This window comes from Alosa alosa, chromosome 23 (assembly GCF_017589495.1).
Source record: "Alosa alosa isolate M-15738 ecotype Scorff River chromosome 23, AALO_Geno_1.1, whole genome shotgun sequence".
Lineage (NCBI taxonomy): Eukaryota > Metazoa > Chordata > Actinopteri > Clupeiformes > Clupeidae > Alosa > Alosa alosa.
In genome coordinates, this window is record NC_063211.1 from 18455706 (window position 1) to 18472383 (window position 16678).

Genomic DNA, 16678 nt, shown 5'->3' on the forward strand with positions numbered 1-16678 from the left:
GAAGGGATGTGGAAGTCTGTGGTGTTTTGGCGGCGCAAGGTCTTCGAGCCTCCTTGGCTCCTCCTGGTTGTGCTGTCTGGCTATTCAGAGACCGAAACAGCGGCGTATAGGACTGACCTCTTACACACTCTTACACACTCTTACACACAGCATCAGCATGATTGTAGCACTTTTTTACGATATTACGAACCCATCAAGCTCCCAGATCCCATTCCCATAGTAACCAACAGATCGGTGATGTGTGTGTGTGTGTGTGTGTGTGTGTGCGTGTTTATGTGTAGAGTAGGTGTGTCTGTTTGTGGTGTGGGCATGGGTATGCGTTAGCAGGTCAATGTGTTGCTACATGCTAAATGCATTTTTGTGTGTGTGTGTGTGTGTGTGTTTATACATTAATGAAGGCATCTATGGATGGATGGATGTGCACACAGGGACTGTGTGTGTGTGTGTGTGTGTGTGTGTGTGTGTGTGTGTGTGTGTGTGTGTGCGCACATGTTGCTTTGCTGTGCAATAAGAACCATATGGCAGGTGATGGGAGCTCCCCCCCCCCGGTGCTCTTTGTTCATTGTTGTACTGAGTGGATTGGTTAAGCACATACAGTCTGCTCTTCGTTTTTTTTTGGCTTTTTATTTTGTGTGTGTATGTATGCATGTGCATGTGCATGTGCATGTGCCTGCGCCTGCGTGTGTGTGTGTGTGTGCATGTGTGTGCATGTGTGTGTGAGTCCTCGAAGTATAAAAACTGAGCTAGTCATAGTCTTTGAAAACGCAGCGATCTACTGCCCTTGCCACTAGGCCCACGACAACAACAAGAGGGGAAAATAGGAGGGGGCGTGGGGGGAGGGGGGCAGAAACAGACACGTCAACTCAACCACACATCCAGCCCCTCTCTCCTCCCTTCTCTCCCTTCCCTCCTTGTCTTCCTCTCTCCTTCTCTCCCTCCCCTCCTTTCCTCCCTTATTGATTCATCACCCCATCTTTGCGTGGCGAGTGTTTGTCATAACGCTGAGAGGCGAGGCGTCAGAGATTCCTCGGGGGCGATCTGCGCCGTGCCGCCGAGCGAGTGAGCAGGTCGATAGCGTGAAGGCTCGCTTTCTGTGTCCTTTGTCTTGAGCGTGCCTCGCGCTAATCCAGCCTCTGTCAACAGTTTAGGTGCCACATGTTATAGCTGAGGCATTAGCTTAGCACAACATTTGACAGGTGTGTTGGTGTGCGTGTGTGTGTGTGTGTGTGTGTCTGTTTGACAGGGCTAAGATGGGAAGATCAAATATCGAGGGCTTTTGAGGGCCATGTTTTTTTTTATCTTTTATGGATGGAAGGTGGGATCATGTGACGGAGAAAGAAGACTTTATGAGAAGTGACCTCATGCATACCTAAAGCCCACGCTGAGCTGTTGTGCCAGAATGTACCTCTCCTCTCCCGCAATCAGTTTGTTTGTCTGAAAGGCTCCCCCATAGACGCTGGCCAATGTTTATGTTCCTTTCCTGAGACTAGGAATTTTCACATGGAGGGTTTTCGGTTTTCTCTTCCTTGCAATCTTTCCTTCTCTCCTCCATCTTGTTCTTGTCGTTGCCAGGTGATGGGTTTTGGCTGAACGATTTTCGGCTCCCTCTGTGTGTGTGTGTGTGGGGGGGGGGGGTTGGGGGCGTCGTCTTGGGGAGGAGCGCTTTGGGGCTTATTCCAGTTGCCATGTCTGAGGCCTGTCCTCATTCATCACACACACACACACACACACACACACACACACACACACACACACACACACACACACACACACACACCATCACATACTCACTTTGGCAAACACACTTTTTGTGCTTCACTTTATTTTTGCCAAGGTTCACAGTTCTACTTTAGAGCTATGAAAGATATGAACAGCCCACATACTCATACACACACACACACACACACACACACACACACACACACATACAGATTTATTCACACACACACACACACACACATAGATTTCTTCTGTCACCTTACACCCACAGTGGAAAAGGAAAATCATCCTGTGCCAAATCACAGCGTCAATATTCCTGAAAGTGCTGAGAAACTCAACATGGCGTTTTTTCCTAACCCTGTTGCTGGCTGGCTGGTGTGGAAAGTGAATGTTTGATAGTAGCTCTCTGCCATCCTGTGTCTGTCCCTGGGCATTCATGTCCTTGCCTTTTGATGATGTTCAATAGCCTGTCTGACATTGTGTGTGTGTGTGTGTGTGTGTGTGGGTGTGTGGGTGCATTTGAGTTGAGGAAGATTCCTCCGCCTGTCTGATTGTTGTGTATGTGTGAATGCCTGTGTGTGTGCGCTAGTGTGTGTGTGTATGTGTGAATGCATGCGTGTGTGTGTGTGCGTGTGTGACTCCTCCGCCTCTTCTTCCAGCAGCAGTGTCAGGTACCCCTGGGATCAAAATCTCTCCCACCCTGAGGTGGCATTCATATTTCCTTTATGGATTCCTCTTTCATTTGTGTCTCAGGCGGCCACAATAGCTTACACCTTCCACAGCTTACACCTCACTGAAAGGATCGGCAGAAAGTTTTTTTTTCCACCCTCGGATAACCGTAGCTCACCCACGGCCCACACCGAATCTCCCTCATACATAGCAGTGAGGCGCTGGGAGAAAGGGCTGATGATCTGTGTGGGCGATAGCAATGCCAACAGCAATGGAGGAAGCGCAGCAGAGGCTTTGCTCTCAGTGTGTGTGTGTGTGTGTGTGTGTGTGTGTAAATTTGAATGTAAGTGTGTTTGTACATGTGTGTGTGTGTGTGTGTGTGTGACATGGATGTGTGTAAAGTACGCTGATTTTTACATGTAAGGGTGTGTGTGTATGCCAGTTTTAAGTATGTGTGTATGCTAGTTGAACTGTATGTGTAAGAAATGTGTGTGTGTGTATGTTTAAGTGTGTGTGTCTATGAGTGTGTGTGTCTGTAGGTGACTGTGAGAGTGTGTGTGTAGCTGATTTTTGCATGTAACAATGAGTGTGTTTGCAAGTTTTAACTATGTGTGTATGCTAATTGAACTGTATGTATATATGTATGTGTGTGTGTGTGTGTGTGTGTGTGTGTGTGTGTGTGATGAGCCTCCAGAGATGGGCCCTGTATAGGGCTGGGACAACGCGTCGACGTAATCGATGACGTCGACGCAAAAAATACGTTGACGCAAAATATGCGCGTCGATTCATTAAGCATAATGTGTGCCGCTAAATATTTTGAATTTTACACCTTCAGTGTTTCCCATACGTTGACTAATCTGTGGCTGGGGGCCACGAAATCATTGAGCTGTGCTTTTCACGCACGCAGGTTTTCCTTGCCCCGGCCACTCTCTCTTGTAACGAGCCCGCTGCTCCTCCTCTGCATGTGCATTTAACAAAATATTCACGATTGTTGAAGGATTGTTGTTGCAACATAGAAGCATTGCATAGAACACGGTGGGCTAAATTGCTATTAAATCCGCTTAGCATCGTGACCATGCTGCGCAAATTTGTTCAAAACTGCTGCATTAAAGTTAACTCTGCTAAGGTCTCATCACAGCATAGTAGCCTACATTAAGGAGACCAAACTAAGTTAAGTTATGCAATCAAGCAGTATCTCAAAGCTAACGTTAGAATACTGTTCGGATGTCAAGTTTAGCATGCTTACATACATCTGCTTGTCAATTTCGTTACTCATGTAGGGCTCATTTTATTGACTCTGAATGTTTGCAAAATCCCAATGTAAATGGGAAAAGTGTTTTCCAAGACTCAAAAGTGCTTGTCCCAAGGAGAAGTAGGCTACGAACCGTTATTTGAACTAACTACGTTATGAATTGCATTCACACATCAGCAGCGTTTTAATGGTGTTCATGTTAATTGCAGGGATTCCCTCACGAACGTCGTCTTAAAGTGACAGGCACTCAATTAGACCTACTGAACTGAATTGAATGCTACCTCTGACTAAGAATGCATTACTTTGCACTTGTATAGTCTTTTATTTTGGAATCTTAAGAGCAATAAACATATATTCCAATGTTAAGGAATTCATGTTTTTTTCATTCAGATATGTAAATCAACATGTATAAGTTGCTATTAGTCAATTAATGGGGAGATCATCGATAATCGAATCGAATCGAAATCGAATCGGACTGAAAAAATGAATCGTTAGATTAATCGATGCATCGAAAAGAAAATCGCTAGATTAATCGTTTAAAAAATAATCGTTTATCCCAGCCCTAGCCCTGTAATATGGGTTCAGTGTCTCAGCATTTCATCCGGTCTGAGAGCTGTGCTGTGGACAGCCCTCTGGAGTGTGTTATTGTACTGCCTGCTGGTGCCTACCACCTGAGTGGGTAGCGGTGTGTGTGTGTGTGTGTGTGTGTGTGTCTGTGTATGTGTGTGTGTCTGTCTGTCTGTCTGTCTGTCTGTCTGTCTGTGTGTGTGTGTGTGTGTGTGTGTGTGTGTATGCTCAATGGTAGTGGGTATTGCGCGGTAGACTCCAACAGACTCAGAGCGGCATTATCATCCACCTCCAGACCCCCTCGTGACAGTGTTCTGACAGCCGCACAGATACTAGACTGGAGTGGAGTGTGTGGGGGGGGGGGTGTCTCTCTCTCTCTCTCTCTCTCTCACACACACACACACACACACACACAAAATGTATAATCACACATTCACACTGATGTACACACATTCACATGCAGACACCCACACAATACACACACACACAATCTAATGAATCACACCTGCTCCCTTATCCTTTCCTCTCTCTCTCCCTCCCTCCCTCCATCCTCTGTCTGGACTTTCTTTCTTCTCCAGACACCTCAGGGGTCAAGGGTCATGCTCAAGCTGGGGTCTGTGAAGACGGTTTTGTGTTACGTAGAAATTAAATGCATTTCAGTAAACTTAATTGAGAAGGAATCTCTCTCCATCCCTCTCATCCTGCATCTCTCTCTCTCCCTCCATCCCCTTGTCTCCACCTTCATCTCTCTCCCCATCTCTCCCTCTACCCCTCCATTTCTCCCTCCATCTCTCTACTTTCTATCTCTCCCTACAGCAGTAGCTCAGCCAGTCACCTCTGCCCCAACCTCCATTCGGACCATCAACTCCAGCAGGACCAGCGGTTCCAACAGAATCAGCACCTCTGGCAGAACCAGTGAGACCGTTTGGACCAACGGCTCAAACAGGCCCAGCACCTCCAGCAAGACCCGTGAGACCAGCCTCTCCAGCAGAATCAGTCCCGGGGGCAAAACCAGCAATGGACCAGCTCTCACGGGACCTGAAGTCAGCCGACCTCCTGCCCCTGCTCCGGTACCTGCACCGCTTTCCCCTCCTGCCCTGGTCCCAGACGCCCCAGTGGCACCAGCTGCCCCAGTTGCCCCGGCCAAGACCAGCACTCCCCTGGGCACCAAGACCAGCAACAGGAGTCCCGTCACCATCATCGCCTCCAGCGAGGGCAACAAGGCCGGCAAGTACCCAAACTCCCCCACTCACACACAGGATTCAGGACAAGGAAGACGCGTCACCCTCAACATTCAAAATGGTGGTGCTTGCCCACCCCCCCCCAACATTGTTATCTAAAAGATGCAACAAATGCCAGTGATAGAGACAAATCAGTTCTAGCAGCAGGCTATGCGCGCAATATAGCAGAAAACAGAAACGAGATTGCAAAAGAAAAGCAGATAGAAAGTACTGAAACAAATCTACAACACACGCACAGTTTTCATGCACACGGGAGAGAGAGCACATACAGGTCTTACATGATTGTTGGTTTCTGATGGTAGCCTTCTATTCACTGAAGAAAGACTGAAGGTTATGGATATAATGAACATTCTGAAAAAGAAAGGAACTGCAGTCGCACAGTGCAAGCTATTCGGAAGGTACAGCGAAGAAAAATGTTCAAACAGCAATATCATGCGCTTTTTAGCTCAGAGTAATAAGCCCGGCCCCAGTACCAGCCCACCAGGAATTTGTAAATTCTCCTGATTCTCCAGATTATCACTCCGCTATTGATCAAGGCAATGAGGAGCAGGATAGCAGTGGACGACTCTCCTGTTGCTGTATCAGCAGATGAGAGGGGCCTCAGCGTGCCACTGACGTGACTGGCTAGGCTCATAGGTTGGTGAAGGAAAATGCTTAATCGTAGCCAGCTAGTTGAGCACAGTGATTTTATGCTTTTGTGAAAAGCACCATTTATGAACGCAAAAATTTCCCTGGCAGACCTTTACAAAATATGACCGCTGTGTAAATCATCATAAATAATATTTACACCAAACACACTTGGCTCTCACTCAAGCACACCAGTGTGTGTGATCATGGCAGTTGCAGAACCACTGTCTCCAAGCACTGTCGGTTAATGCACTAAGCTGGAAATCTGGTTGGATAGGCCAAAATCTCCAGTGTTTTTTAGCTATATGAAGTCCACACAAAATGTCACTTCTGTTTTTTAAAAACATAGCAAATTGTTTTGGGTAACCTTTGGCCATGTCCATAAGCCTAGAAATCTAGACGCACCCTAGCGGCCACAAATTACATTTGCTGCCAGGGCTAGTCTAGCAACTCTCCGTTGGCTTGTGAGCTGGAAAAATTAAACTTCTATCAAGCCAATCAAATCGTGTATAGAGATGTTAGGCGGGCTTAACATAATGATTGATGGCAGAGTTGCAACGGTTTGGCTTGAATTCCTTGCTACTTGAAAACAAAGAAGATGGATGTTGCTGTTGGCAAACAGCGTGACACGAGTTAAGCTTTGGGAAAACGCATAGGACTCATAGCGCGCCCTATTGCGTGCAGAGGGAATTTGAAAGACAACCAATTATCCCGCTCCTCGAACTGAGCACTGCCAACGTTGAGTGCCCAGACCCTACATTTTAATGTGGGTCTGGCTCGTCAGGCTACATGTCTATTTCCCTTGTGAGTTAAATGTTTTCATGCAGATGTCTGGACATCTACTCTCTGACAGAAAATGTGCAGAAATGTACTTAATAGTATTTACGAAATGTACCTGGGGGTGACACCCCCGAACTCCCGTTTAGTTTTATAGGCTAAACCCTGAATGTTTTGAACTCTTGGTGACGCCCTTGATCACAACAAGCATAACTAAAGTTTTTTTGCAGTTTGCAGTACCTGTGAAATGTGAAGACACAGTTAACGCCCCTGCTCACACACCCACATACAGTACCACAAACTCAGAACCTATGACTGACTCACATTAGCATACTACATTAGCACGTACACAAACTCAAACCCACACATCTGACCAACATAGAACACCTACAGTATGCCTGACTCATGTTAGTATACTCTACAAGGGCCATCACATACACACACCCAAATACACACATCTTACCTACTGTACATAGAACACCTATGCCCGACTCAAATTAGCATACTCATCAAGGTCGGCAAATTCACATGCTCCTACTTTCACACGCACACACACACACACACACACACACACACACACACCGTCTGACAACACATGTGGGATGCACATTCATTAGTCCTGCAAGATGCAAATTGCCTGTCATCATGTTTGGGAGGTGAAAACTTCACAAAGTGTTAGCTTGCGCGCATACATACACACACACACTAAATGATCCTCCTCCTCACCAGCATCACCCTACCTTCTTCACAGACACACACACACACATCCACACGCACACACACAGCGAGACTTGATTCTAAATGAAGTAGCAAAAGAGACATTGGCTCTCATTGTCCACACACACACACACACACATACACACACACACACACACACACACACACACACACACACACACACACACACACACACACACACAGTTCAATGTAAGTCTGGTAACTTTTGCGAACACACCTTGCACACAAAGCCTGGGGCGATCTGAGCGATCATAACGTCTGCATACTCAAGATAAGGAGGTGGGGGATCTCATTTCCCTGACTTTTCTGAGTGCTTCCTTTGTTTTTGTCATTTATTTTTTTGTGTTCTGACTGTGTGATGTTCGCCTCATTAAATTCCTCCCTAGAGTTTATTTATTTATTTATTTATTTATTTGAAATGGGAGGTGACATTTCCCTTCACACAGCCCACTGTGTCAGGTTATGGTGTTATGAGCTTCCTTGTGTCACTTAAATCACCGGCATTGATTAGGCACGTCCACTATGGCTTCCCCGCCATCTTGCTACCAGTCACGCCACAGGCGAACACCTGCAATGGCAATGTTACACACACACACACACACACACACACACACACACACACACACACACACATATACACACACACACACCACACACAAACACACACACACAGACACACATACGTTACTTAGACACAATCATACAGACATACACAGGCCCACACAGACACACACACACACACACACACACACACACTTGGAGGTTACATGAAGGACGCTTGGCCGTCTGTGGGATGTGGAAACAAGGCCGTCGGGCTGCCTCTCTGCTGGGCCTGCGTGAGTTTGAGTGGGCCTTTCTAATTGGACTGGCACCAGACGGACATGGACATGCCGGCTTCCATCAGCAGGGCACTGGACTGTGCTGCGCCATCTCATCCAGTTCACACGCACGCACGCACGCACACACGCATGCACAAAACAAAATCAGTGCACTTGAGGTGCAACACAGTGGAGTTCTATGTCTTCATAGCGATGAGCAGAATGAGTTCTCAAAGGAGGTGTGGGTTGGCATTTGCTGCTTGTGCGTGTGTGTGTCTGTGTGTGGGTGTGTGTGCAGGGGAGGGGGGTGTTGGTGGTTAGCTGTCGGTCCAAAAGGGCTAGGAAGAGAACAAATTGGCTTCACTCAGCCACTTCCCTCACCCCAGGGATGTGTGCAGTCATCAGCAGTGATAAAACCTGACCAGAGAGCGGGGCCCAGCTGCAACCAGCTCCATTATGGCCTGATGGAGCATTGGGGAGTGGACTAGATGTCCACTGAAGATGTCCAGGCTGCAACTAGTGAGAGAGGAAGAGACAGAGACACACAGAAGGAATGAGAGGAGAGAAAAGAGATGGAAAGTTAGAAAAAGAGTGAAGAAAGACAGAGACAGACAAACAAACAAACACACAAACACACATACACACACACACACACACACAATTTGAGGAACTCAAACTGCCCACAACTACCGCCCAAATTGTTTTGGCCACTTGAATCTACAAGCTAAAATATTATGTTTACAGTTTAAAGGTAGCATCAGTTATTTGTCTATGTCTCAATTTTATATTTCTGTATGCCTGTTCTCTCTCCTTCTCCTCCTCCTCTTTCCATTTGTCTGTCTGTTCTTTTGTCTGCATCCCACATGCCAGACTCTGTGAAGGTGAAGAGCATTCTTGACATTCTCAGGTATCCGGATGCCCCCTTTTGAGCAGGAAATAATAAAACCAGCCCGTCAATTACCTCGTGTTCTCAGTTCGTGACATTCAGGGGAACGCCACGAGTGCTCAGAGCTTGGCCATACGTGCCCATTCCGTGGACTTGTCCTCATTCCACCAAGGCTAATTACTGTGGCCTTGAGACTCCAGGCTTTTTATTCTGTCCAGCTCCACGTTCATCACAGAATAAGGGGCCATTGGTTGGCTTAGCGCAGGCCAATGAGATTGTGTAGGGTAGCTCATTGTATTGGGTAGCTCTCTGTCTGAACGTTTTCATTGTGACAAGAGAGCACGAGAGTGTGTGTGTGTGTGTGTGTGTGTGTGTGTGTGTGTGTGTGTGTGTGTGTGTGTGTGTGTGTGTGTGTGTGTGTGTGTGTGTGTGTGGAGTCACTGGCGTGCAAATTACCTGTCATCACGCTTATGAGTTGGAGATGAAACGCACCCTACACACTATGTCACCACAGACACACACATACACACACACACACTAGGCCAATAAATCCAGCCATTATCCGAGAGATTTGAGCTGACCTTGTTCAAAAAATTGCTAGCAATAAACCTCCCTGATGTGTGTAATCATCGTCCGATAAATCACTATTTTAATGAAAGACTGTCACTGTCGCTTCCCTTCCCTCCCCCCTCTGCTTGTCCTCTTGGAAGACAACTTCTTCTGTTATTTTATTTTATTTTATTTTATTTCATTCTCTTTGTCACCAGACAGGAAATGGTAGCTCTTTTCTTAGCGCCCTGTGTTGTCATGTCCCTGATCCATCAGTCGTTTATTGTGCGAACAACAGCAGCAGTAGTCAGGAAAATACAGAACTCCCGGTGACTGTCAGTGTTTGTCAGGAGCAATGTCACCTCAAAAAGCATCCTTTTATTTATTTACTTACTTATTTATTTATTTCCATCCCTACAGAGTCTTACAGAGAAGCATGTTAACACAACAAATGCAGGGACTGTTACTTCTTTCTCTCCCTCTCTTTCTTTCTCTCTCTGCATCAACATTCGTTTTTGTGTCATCATTAAGGACGTGGTAACCTGCCTGATGCGGTAATTACCAGATGCTCGGTGAGTGAGTGCCCTCAGAAGGAGAGGGGGTTTGAAAGCATCAGCACTTTTGGCTGGTGTGGAGCATTTGAAGACTTTTTGACTAATAGGCCAATTTATGTAATCCTTCATGCTACCTTTGGGGCTCCAGCCACAGTGTGTGTGTGTGTGTGTGTGTGTGTGTGTGTGTGTGTTTGAGGTTGGGGTTTGTGGTGGTGGGTGGGTGGGGGGAGGGTAGTTGTGTTGTGGGGTGCATGGCCTGCTGTACTAGCAGGATGGAGGCTGAAGGTGAAGATGAGAGACACAGTCAGGGTCTTCCTCCACACAGACACACACACACACACACACACACACACACTCTTCTGCCCTCCGGAAAATTCCTCACCTTCTTTATGTCATATTAATCATCACCTGAGGAGCATCAGCCCCATACAGTTTAACAAGCTCTATCTTTCTTTCTTTCTTTCTCTCTCTCTCTATCTCTCTCTCTTTTTGTCTGCATTTCTCTCTCTTTGTTTCTCTATCCCTTTATCACACTCTTTGTCCTTGTCTAAGTTACATTTCTCATCATTAAAAAAGGGAGTAAAAAGGACTTGCCAACGGCAGCAAAACACTGAACATTTGATGGCCTCTCTTCTCTAGGATCATAAACTGCCACATGATTAGGGATCTGCTCACTTTAATTAAAACTGCAATTAGCTCTGACTTCCAGTGCATTTCTCCTGCGCTACAATAGCACACCAGACCCACCAGTTTAGCCATGCTGTTGCCTTGGCATGTGTTCATGCCAATAAAACAATTAATGAATGTAACGTAGTGGAACATTCATCTACAAATGTGTAATGGAGGAAATATGTTCATGAATTTAGACTCTGGCATCTGATACTCAATACAAATGTGAAATGACTACCAAGATGCCATTGAATGAGCAACACTGATCTATATAGATAAGTAGAATCTTCATAGTTTAGCGATGAGGAACCTAAACAGGACAGTTGTAAAGATAAGAGCTGTGTTAACGCAGGAGGACAGGTCAACAAGGTTGCATTAAAACTATAACTACAGAGAGGGTTAAATCGGAGCTAATAATCAAGGATCTTTGCCATAACCACATCTCTATTTCTCATGTACAGTATGTCTATCTTTGATTACTCCATCTTTGATTACTCCATCTTTGATTACTCCATCTTTGATTACTCCAGGGAGGAAGGAGGGAGGAAAAGAAATGGGAGAAGGGGAGAGAATTAAGAAGAGCCTACAGTTCATGCTGGCATGCTGAAGCAGGACTATAGAGTGTAATGTTCTGTGTGTTTTGTGTGTTGTTTCCCCTGCGGACAGACTATCCCCCAGTTCCCTCGCCGTGTTCCAGCAGGCCCTGTTACCCAGGCGTCCAGTGCATCGACCTGCGCCCGCCCTACGTGGGCTATGTCTGCGGACGCTGCCCACCTGGTTACCATGGCAATGGGCGCGTCTGCACCAAACATCCCCGAGCAGGTATGTGCCCCAACCCCCGACACACACACACACACACACACACACACACACACATCCCTCATAGACACACACATAGACACACACACACACACACACACACACACACACACACACACACACACACACACACACACACACCATACATACTTCTGATCTAGTGTATAGTCAGATTAGAGGACTGTGAACAATTATGTAGGCTTTGCTATTGCTTTGGGCTTCTATGAGGAAGGATCTTGCCCTGTCCTGAAGTGCCCGTACCTGGATGCGTCTACATGAATTCACATGTTTAGGTTTCATCTCATCTAACCTTGTTGTATTTTGGAAATAAAATAGGCAGTCATCCGTGAAGAGGTGGTTGATATACAGTATATAGAGTTATTATCTCTGGTGTGCTGTGTTGGTTGTCTAATAGGAAGGCAGGAAGCCTTGACTAATTGTGCAAAGCAAGCCGCGGTAATCTCTGAGATGAGACGACCTTTGATGCGCTGGGGCGCAGCGCTCTGAACAGCACGCGCCTTCCCGCGCTCATGCGTATCTCCAGCTTTTGACCCCGAATGTGAGAATTATCCAGTCAGAAGAGTGTGTGTCTGTTTTCTTTTTTCACACACACACACACACACACACACACATACACACACACACACACATACACATACACATGTAAAAAAGAGAAAGAAAGTGGTGCACGTACAAGAGAGAGAGAGAGACAGAGAGAGAGACAGAATGAGAAGATGTGAGGGCAGTACTTGACCTTCAGGGGATATTTTGAATGCGAAGACGCCTAGGAGACACACAGAGCCTATTACAGTGGTGCGTTGCATGGCGGCGCACTGTTTCTCATTCATTTGCATAGTCAATCATCTCCTTTATCCTCCTCAGGAGAAAATGATCAATAGCTGGTCTGGTCTTGGTTGGCTCCCGAGCCTGATCGCCAAAACTAGGTTTATAGTCCCACTGCCTGCTGGGAGAAGCCCCTTCGTCTTCACAGACCTCCAGCCACTGATTAATTGATGCTCGGGCAAGAGCCGCTGTTTATTTTTCATACGCGGAAAAAGGCGGAGAAGAGCTCTATTTTTTTCGGCTCTCTCACTCAGTGCCTGTTCAAGGTAACGCCGTAATGGCGTTTGCTGGTGCACGGAGCACTTCACAGCCGGGACAGAATATCCCTGATGCCGCTTGGGGGCCAGACACTAACAACACCATTTGTCAGTGGGAAAATGGCATTTGAAAAAACGAAAACAGAAAGAAAAACAGTCAAGACTTCCTCAGTTCTCTTATTCATTAAACGAAGCTCTATGCATCGACGGGGACGCAGGCGCATGGAACGCATTAGGAAGTAAAAGGGCTAAACATGAAAGTCTGATGGCCTTTCATAATTTAGTTTGGAGACACACACTCTCTCTCTCACACACACACACACAGAGAGAGAGAGAGAGAGAGACAGAGAGAAAACTAGCCATGACGTTTCCGCCTGAGATGGGTCCGTAATGGTTTGTTGTGGTGGGAATCTGAAAAGCGCACCAAGGCTCCTCGATTCCCCGTGACAAATTCCCAGCAATCTCCGAAGGAGATCTGCTCTGAGGCCACACGTGGATTTCTGCATCGTAAACTACTCACTTGAATCCTCTCTCTCTATCTCTCTCTCTCTCTGTCTTTCTTTCTTTCTCTCTCTCTCTCGCTCTCTCCTGCCTTTGAGTCTTCTCTCATGGGTGTGTGTAAATCACAATGTCCACACATGTTCTTGTTTTCATCCCTTCATTTTGTGTGTGTGTGTGTGTGTGAGAGAGAGAGAGTCTGTAGGATATCTGCCTAGACCTCAGTCCAAACCTGTTTTTTTCTCACTCTCTCTCTCTGTATCCTGTGTTCAAACATCAACTTTCATCGAAAGAGGGGGTAAATTGATTACATCGTGCTTATCTACCAGGACTGCTGATTCTAACACTAAAGAAGGGAGGGCTGAACATCTTTTGAAGATGAATCAAACAGAATAAGCACAACCCAAAGCTGTTTGGGCAAATTATAGGTGACCCTACAGTGTTATTTCACTGTCTGGCTTTTGGAATTGGCAATATCCAAGTCAACAAATCTCTTTCTGAAGGAGTATATTCCAAACCCCTTAAAATGAGTTATCCCTTTCTCATTGTCTGTCTGTTTGTCTGTCTGTCTCTCTCTCTCATTTCTCAATACAGTAAACTTCAGTGATGCAAAGTTATACCGACCAAACCAGACCTTGAATACAGAAAAAAATCCTTGCCTGGAGTTCTCTCTCTCTCTCTCTCTCTCCTTTATGCTCTTTCTCTCCTTTCTTTCATTCTTGTTCGGTGATAGCTTGTGCGAATACTAATGATCAAAATGAGAGTTACAGCACTCTTTGCTGATGTTTGTAGTGGCTAGCGAAAGGCCTTTTTTAAAGTCTAAATCTCTGTTTGTGTCTCCCTCCCGTCTGCAGCTGGTCAGTCCCAGTCCAAGCTCAGCAGGTCAGGCCCGGTCCACAGTAAAGCTCCGCAGCTACACCTGCCCTCGGTCCCCTTCAGGAACTCCCACCGCCACATCTCCCTCTCCCAGCCTTCGGCACGGAGCATCCCTCCCATCCAGAGCGGCACGGCGTGGCCCCCGGCGCTACGCAACGCGGCCCCTGCACCCACGCTTCACCCGGTGACAGAGAGGCGGCTAGCCTTGCGGCCCCAGCAGCAGCTGCAGCTCGACCGGGAAGCACACACACACAAGGAAACACACTCACACACCACCAGCAACCGCTTCTCAACGCACAGCGCGCAGCCAGACGTGCAGCCAGACGCCGGGGCTGGGAGTCGGAGGGAGTCTCGAGCCGGAGCCGACGTGGCTGGTTCTTCTTCTTCTTCTAAGGCTGCCGTATCCCAGAGTGGTGCTGTTGTTAGCAAAGCAGCAGCAGCGGCAGCGGAGAGCGGTAAAGTGACCCCCCCGCACTCCAGGTCCCCCGAAATCCGTCCCCCACCACAACACCGGTCCCCGGCGCTGCTCATGGCCCCAGGAGGGGCGCGCGCGTGGACCCCCGCCCAGCAGCATCCCCAGACAGCCGCGCTGACCGCCCTCTCTTTCTCCTTCTCTGAGGCCGAGTACTCGGCGGACGGGGCGGCGGTGGACGTCGACACTGACCCACAGCCCGTGTTCCCCTTCACCACACCGGCCAGACGCACGTATCGGCCCTCCTCCGACTCCACAAAGCCCCGCCACCCCACCCCGCCGCGCGTAAGCGGTATCAGTCTCATGGGCCGCCGCGACCCTGAACCCGGGTCCGAATCTGACCTGGGACTGGACTTCGCCCCTCTGACCTGTGACGACGCACCATGCTACCCTGGGGTCCCTTGCTTCCATAGGCCAAGCGGTGGGTTCCGCTGTGGCCGCTGCCCCATCAACTACATCGGGGATGGACGATCCTGCCGAGGTATCCAGCCAATTACACGCTTTATTAGACAGCTCATTTAAACAGAGGAGTTATTGAAAGCTTGAATGGAAGTCTATGTGTGTTCAATACACTATTACGCCATTTAGCCAGATCATTACTGACCCACTTTACCAGACACAACATACGGTATGTTCATGAATTGTGCCTTAAATTATACTATTCTACACTTTAGACAGATCATTACCCATGAAAATATATTGCCTGTACAAACCTGATTTTACCAGGCAGACTCCTGAATGGAAAGTCTATATCTTTAATTACACTTGTGTTAAAACAGATCATTAGAGGGCATAATGCATTTGTCGTTGCGGCCACTTTCTCACACTCTGGTTATGGATATGAATCACCTACGTTTTTGACAATGGTATTGACAAGCACGTTTATGTTATTCAGGCGTGTCTGAAACCACTGTCCCAATGATGCGGAGAATATCTGAGGTATCAAATCTGTGTGTGTGTTACTGATCCTGAATTTGTTTGTATTCTTCTGGCCATTATATTTCTGAAAACATTGTCCCAATGATGGATGGGAATATTTGAGACACAGAATCTATGCTTATTGCTCTAGACTGTTTTTCCCCTCGCCCCTCCGACAAGGGATTGATTTGGGCATCCATTAGAATGGGTCCTAAACAACAAAGCTCCACACGGGCCTCGGCTGCTATTGGCCCCGCTGATTGTGCCCCTGTGTTAACGGCAAACTAAGACATCAAGCACGGGGATGTTTAGGGGAAAACAACAGAGAGCAGGAGAGGCAATAATGAGCTGAATGTCGAAAAAGCTGCCGGGAGGTTGGGGGCAGTTTCAGTTTCAGCGTGACAGCCTGTTTGATGTGGAGGGAGGTTTTGTGTCTGTGTGTATCTTTCTCTATGTGTGTGCCTATCTATGTGTGTGTGTGTGAGTATTAGTGTGTATGTGTGTGTGTGTGTGTGTGTGTGTGTGTGTGTGTGTGTGTGTGTGTGTGTGTGTGTGTGTGTGTGTGTGTGTGTGTGTGTGTGTTTGTATATTGTGTGTGTGTATGTCTGAGTGTGTGTGTGTGTTTGTGTTTGTATTGTGTGTGTGTAGTTCTGAGTGTGTGTGTGTGTGTGTGTGTGTGTGTGTGTTTGTAGATATAATCTTTCTTAATTGGCTGCTCTGATGGGGCGGCGGCCCTGTCAGCTGTGTGCAGGCACCCATGCGGTAGGAACATGGAGTGTGCCGCCCCCAACACCTGCCGCTGCAAGCCAGGATATATAGGCCCCAACTGTCAAACAGGTGACACACACACACACACACACACACACTCTCTCAAACATATGCACTCTGTCTAATATGAAATGCTCTCTCACACACACTCACACACACAC

At 47.2% G+C, this 16678-nt stretch overlaps 1 protein-coding gene across 2 annotated transcripts in view; it reads left to right on the plus strand.

The window, feature by feature from the left end:
• Positions 1 to 16678, plus strand: part of si:ch211-246m6.5 (von Willebrand factor D and EGF domain-containing protein) — a gene marked incomplete in the record, with an annotated part of 73210 nt that overhangs the window by 46264 nt on the left and 10268 nt on the right. The window contains 4 exon segments of one of the 2 annotated variants that reach the window (XM_048235540.1): positions 5024 to 5434; positions 11733 to 11888; positions 14338 to 15312; positions 16491 to 16586. In XM_048235540.1, coding sequence (XP_048091497.1) covers positions 5024 to 5434; positions 11733 to 11888; positions 14338 to 15312; positions 16491 to 16586 — 1638 coding nt within the window. 2 annotated transcript variants of the gene reach the window in all.